Source organism: Phaethon lepturus, unplaced genomic scaffold, assembly GCF_000687285.1.
Source record: "Phaethon lepturus isolate BGI_N335 unplaced genomic scaffold, ASM68728v1 scaffold27164, whole genome shotgun sequence".
In the NCBI taxonomy this organism is placed as follows: Eukaryota; Metazoa; Chordata; class Aves; order Phaethontiformes; family Phaethontidae; genus Phaethon; species Phaethon lepturus.
Window position 1 is genome coordinate 1 of NW_010535887.1, and position 4,695 is coordinate 4,695.

Genomic DNA, 4,695 nt, shown 5'->3' on the forward strand with positions numbered 1-4,695 from the left:
CCCACCCAGCCGTCCTACCCCGTCCAGTCCCCCGCCAACCCCGCCGTCTACCCACAGACTATGCCCCTTCCGCAGCCGCCGCCCTACACAGATGCACCTCCGGCTTATTCCGAGGTAAGTGGGACGCTTCTCTCAAGGTTTTATTTTCCTCTGGTGCTCCTCCCAAAGAAGAAATAAATAAATCTCTGAATAACTTTATAGCTGCAACCTTTTTTTTTTTTTTTTTTTTTCCCCTGGAGGATTTGTAAGCTGCTGGTATCGCTGGGCAGCGGTCGCTTCCCAGATTCTGTTTTATGAGATCTGAAGCATCCATTCAAAATGGCAAATGTTCAAAGCTTCCCCTTGAGTTAAGATGACAAATTTAGCTCGCCTGTAGCTGTAAAACCCATCTGCGATAATCTCTCTTAGTTGAATTCTTGCAGGCAGTGGGGGAAAACTGTCTCTAACAGCAGGAAAAATGTCCTTTTACCGTGCCCCGAAGTAAACACGCAGGGAAGGGGATTCCCGTGTGCAAGCAGGAGGGTGAAAGTCTATGTCGGGGCGAAGTGCTTTGACAGCAAAGCTGAATAAACAACTGGGCGTGGGGAGTGACGAGTCTCTAAACTCGCTTGCATGGCTTTTTTTCCAGCTTTACCGTCCCAGCTTCGTGCCTCTGGGGGCTGCCACCGTACCTACGATGTCTGCGGCGTATCCGGGCGCTTCCGTCTTCGTGCCCATGGCCCAGTCTGTGGCCGTGGGTCCGATCGGCTCGTCGGTCCCGATGGCGTATTATCCCGTGGGACCAGTGTATCCTCCGGGCTCGACAGTGCTTGTTGAAGGTGGCTTTGATGCTGGAGCGAGGTTTGGGCCTGGTGGAACAGCCAGCATCCCTGTAAGTATAGACGTATCCTCAAAACCCCTGCGTGCTTCGGTGCTGCAGGTTTGCAGACGGTAGTCAGGGAGATGATGTCCTTTGTTTTCTGAGAAAAACATATTTCTTACCCGATCTATCATTTGGGACAAGAGTAGGCTCCTACTTTCATGCTGAGGGTTTGCTGTCTCTGGCCAATCTGTGGCTCTGGAGCCACGTAGGCTTGCGGGTGGTTCTGGCTCATCAAAACCATCGTGTGGCCAGTACTAGCCCTGATTTGGCCTGGGGGCCATGGTGTAATGCACTTTGCAGGGAGGCAAGCCAGTAGGGCTGCTTAACGACCTGACTTTCCCTAGCCCCAAATGTGGGCTTGGCCTCTTTCCACGCTACGGTGGAGCTATGGGAGGTTCCTGCTCCCCTGGACTTTCCCACGTGAAGATCTTGTTCCACAGCTCACAGGCTCCTCTGCGTGGGCAGAAAGCCAGGTTCAGCGTCTGGGCTGCGGGCTCTGAAAAGAGAGGGCAGGGCACGGACGAGGAACTGAGCGTTTCCCCGCAGCTCCCGGACTCTTGTGTCTCAGTCTTCGCTCGGTAGCGAGCGACAGGGACATCGACTGGGAGGTTTCTGGGTCCCTGCAGCCCACGGTGGCTTTGTCTCAGCTGCCGGCATGGCACTGACCTCAGCTAATCCTCCTGCCTCTCCTGTCTCTGTCTTCCAGCCCCCCGCTCCTGGCTGTCCCCCCAATGCCGCCCAGCTGGCTGTAATGCAGGGAGCCAACGTCTTGGTGACGCAACGGAAGGGCAACTTCTTCCTGGGAGGCTCAGACGGTGGCTACACTATCTGGTGAAGAAGGAAGGGGAAGGGGGGAGAGGGGGGGCTACATTTGTGTAAGGAAAGACATCACATACTGTCAGCACTTCTCACGATGTAACTGCTTTAGTCCATATTAACCTGAAGTTGCCGATTAGACACGCAGCGGTGAGGTGTCTTCCTGGTTTGGTGCCCGGCCCTGCAGGTGCGTTCAAGCGAGACAAGAAACCCTGTTAATGATAGCAGTGCCTCTGTTAAAATGGGGAGGGGGGGATTAATTCGCGCAATGAATGCGAGCTCAGCAGCCCTGCCTCTTCCTTTCATTTCGCTGGAGTAATACCGCAGCGCTGAGCTTTTATTCATACCTGTAGACTGGCTTTGGGGAGGGCGAGAGAGCAGAGCCAGTTTCGCCTTCCCTTTGCGGTCGTGCCCGTCCGCCGGACCCAGAGCCACAGACCAGCCGGGTTTCCCCAGCGAAGGCGCTGGATAGAAAAGCGAGGCAAACTTCACTTCCCAGGAGCAGGGAGGGCACCTTGGCGCTTCTTTCTTCCTGACCTCACTCTAGAACGGATCCCTGGAAGCACTCCGTGCTCACATTTGCCCGTCGTTTCCCTCCAGGAAGGTATGCAGCTGGTGTGTATCATGGGATTTTTTTTATACACTCCAAGTAATCTTGGATTTCTTTGCACATTAGATCTAATCAAAGCCATGCTTTGGTGCCAGAAACACAATGCAACTCATGTTTGAACATTTCATTCGATGCTAACTAGGCTTTTAGGACGATGCTTAATAAACAAACAACTTTTTTTTTTCTTTTTCTTTTTTTTTTTTTAAATTCATCCTGGTGTCTTGACACCAAAACTCCTTAAGGCTGTTGTTCAAACAGAGAGGCTGGTTACCATCTTGTACAAGGGTGTGTAGCAACCGTCAATCAACACACAAATTAGCTCGGTTAATGGGTTGTTCTATGAATGCATACTTTAAAAATGACTTGGGTATAATGAAGTCTTATTAGGGTTAAGAAGAATATTTCAGGGATCCTCAATGTTTTTTTTTTTTGTTTTGTTTTATGGAGAAAAATATCAGATTCAAATATATTTTATCTTGAGGTTTCAGTTTAATCTAAATCTGTGTCTTGTATATGTTGTGTTTAACCATACAACTGACTGTTATGAAAGTTCAGCATTACGTCTCTCTCTGTATACACTGTGGTGCACTTAACTTGTGGATTTTTTTATACTAAAAAAAAAGTAGAATAAAGACTATTTTGAAAATTTGAATAAAGTAGCAAATTTGCATTGGACCTCAAATAAAACCCCTTGGCTCCTGCCCATCGCAAGCCTTCGGGTTTCTTCACTTATTTCCTCTTCCTCTTCGCTGCTGTTTTGTAACTTCCTCCTTTGGGGTTTTTTTGTTTTCTTTTTTGGGGGGTTTGATTTGAAGGAGGAACTGCCCTTCAGAAGGGAGCAGAGGAGGGATGTCTGGAGCTGCTCCTCGCCCCGTCCTTGTGCATAGCAAAAGCAGAGGAAAACTAGTGCCTGCGCCTACGTGAGCCTGCGTGTCGGTGCTAAAGCCTTCGCTGTGGATGGAGCAAACCTGCTCCGCTTCCGATTTCCCCGAGCCCGCCGAGATCAGGCGCCTCTCGGGGCAGGGACGAGCCTCCCCGCGTTTGGAGGCTACAATGGGGCTTTCTGTAACTTGCGCGACCCATCAGCCTGTTTTACATGCATGCTTAACCTTAGCCTCCAAATTAGCCATGCTAATTACCCCCACCCCTAAATCAGCAGCAGAATAACTTAATTGTTTTGTGAGATAAGGAAAAAGAAAACAACGGCGATTCTTCAAGCGTTTGTCACTGGGCTGTATTAGAAAACACCGGAGGGAGGAGATGTGGTGGGCGCGGGCAGGCGAAGCTTCTTGTCCTGAAGTGCTCCCTGCCCTCGGTCTGCTCCGGGCGGCGATGGGCAAAGCTCTGACACGCACCTATTTATTTTTCCTTCCATGGTTGGCTTAATAAATTAAGGAAAAAAAAAACCCCAAAACCAACCCAAACCAACAACAAAGCAGCGTGCAGATTCCCAACTCCAGGAAATTTAGGCAGCTTGGACCCGAGTGCATCGGTGCGGCGCTGGACCCGGTGGCTTAGATGAAATACTCCTCTTTCTCTTTGGATGGAGCATCCTCCATCTGCACCGACACGTCGGTCTCGGCCGCCGGCTGCTCGTAGGTGAGGTAGCTGCCTTTGTTTCTGTACAGGTAGATGATGATCACCACCAGGACCGTCAGCAGCGTCAGGAACACCAGGGTGATGACAACTACCAGGGAGAAAGCAGAGGAGCAGGGTTTAGCCCCGAGCGGTGGGGACCGAGCTGCTCCTCAGTAAAAATGGGGTGGATCCGGCAAGGAGAGCCCCTACCTGCGATGACCACGGTGTTGGCGTCCTCATGGAGAGGTGGGGTGTGAGCCTTCTTCAGGAAGGGGGTTGTCAGCTCTTCTTCTTCAAACCGGGAGAGAGAAGAAGGTGAGCAAGGCTGGTCCCGACCTGGCTGAGCCAGGCTTAGCTGGACGGGGCACGCGGTGGCCCCGGGCCAGGTCTCGCCAAGGATTATACGGCACGAGCAGCCTGGCAAAGCTGTCCCGGGACGCTTACCTGCGGTCAGAGGGGGCTGACCTCCTTCCATCGCATCGGCTCCTTCCAGGCGACGGCCCGGCGTCCTTCAGAACTACCAAAAAAAGGAAGAAAAGGGATAAATTCACACGCGACGCCGCGAAGGGCGCAGCCGCGAGGCGGGATGGCCGGCGGTGACGCAGCGCTGGTCAAAGCGAAGGTTTTATTCGGGCTGGTGGAGAGGGAGCGGGCTGGGGCGCGTGGGGCTCGCGGGAAGGCAGGGAGACACCGGCCACCGACTCTGCAATTCGCTCTCAAACTTTGAGAGCTTCAAATTGCCTCTAAATCCCTGCAAATCCTCCGATCGGGGTCCCGAGGTCGATGCCGCAGCCGTAACGTTTCGCCCGTGAAAAGCAGCCGGACCAGC

The 4,695-nt window shown here is 52.3% G+C and overlaps 2 protein-coding genes across 2 annotated transcripts; one reads left to right on the plus strand and one right to left on the minus strand.

Moving 5' to 3' along the window:
• Positions 1-6: 6 nt before the first annotated feature.
• On the plus strand, positions 7-1,697 carry DAZAP2 (DAZ associated protein 2; the record flags this gene model as incomplete). The annotated part of the gene is made up of 3 exons (XM_010286008.1): positions 7-114; positions 629-871; positions 1,569-1,697. Coding segments are annotated over 3 exons (480 nt in total), but the record flags the coding sequence as incomplete, so codon positions are not given.
• Positions 1,698-3,802: 2,105 nt separating this feature from the next.
• On the minus strand, positions 3,803-4,341 carry SMAGP (small cell adhesion glycoprotein). Its single transcript, XM_010286009.1, has 3 exons — positions 4,311-4,341; positions 4,077-4,151; positions 3,803-3,975 (listed from the first exon to the last, which is right to left on the minus strand). Exons 1-3 carry the CDS (start codon positions 4,339-4,341, stop codon positions 3,803-3,805), a joined length of 279 nt encoding a protein of 92 aa, XP_010284311.1.
• Between the last annotated feature and the right edge of the window lie 354 nt (positions 4,342-4,695).

Excerpts from the sequence above, each read along its gene's own strand:
- SMAGP (XM_010286009.1), bottom strand. The coding sequence starts at position 4,341 with ATGGAAGGAGGTCAGCCCCCTCTGACCGCAG. Across the intron at positions 4,152-4,310 it reads TCAGCCCCCTCTGACCGCAG|AGCTGACAACCCCCTTCCTG; the intron begins GTAAGCGTCCCG and ends TTGAAGAAGAAG. Across the intron at positions 3,976-4,076 it reads CAACACCGTGGTCATCGCAG|TTGTCATCACCCTGGTGTTC; the intron begins GTAGGGGCTCTC and ends TCTCCCTGGTAG.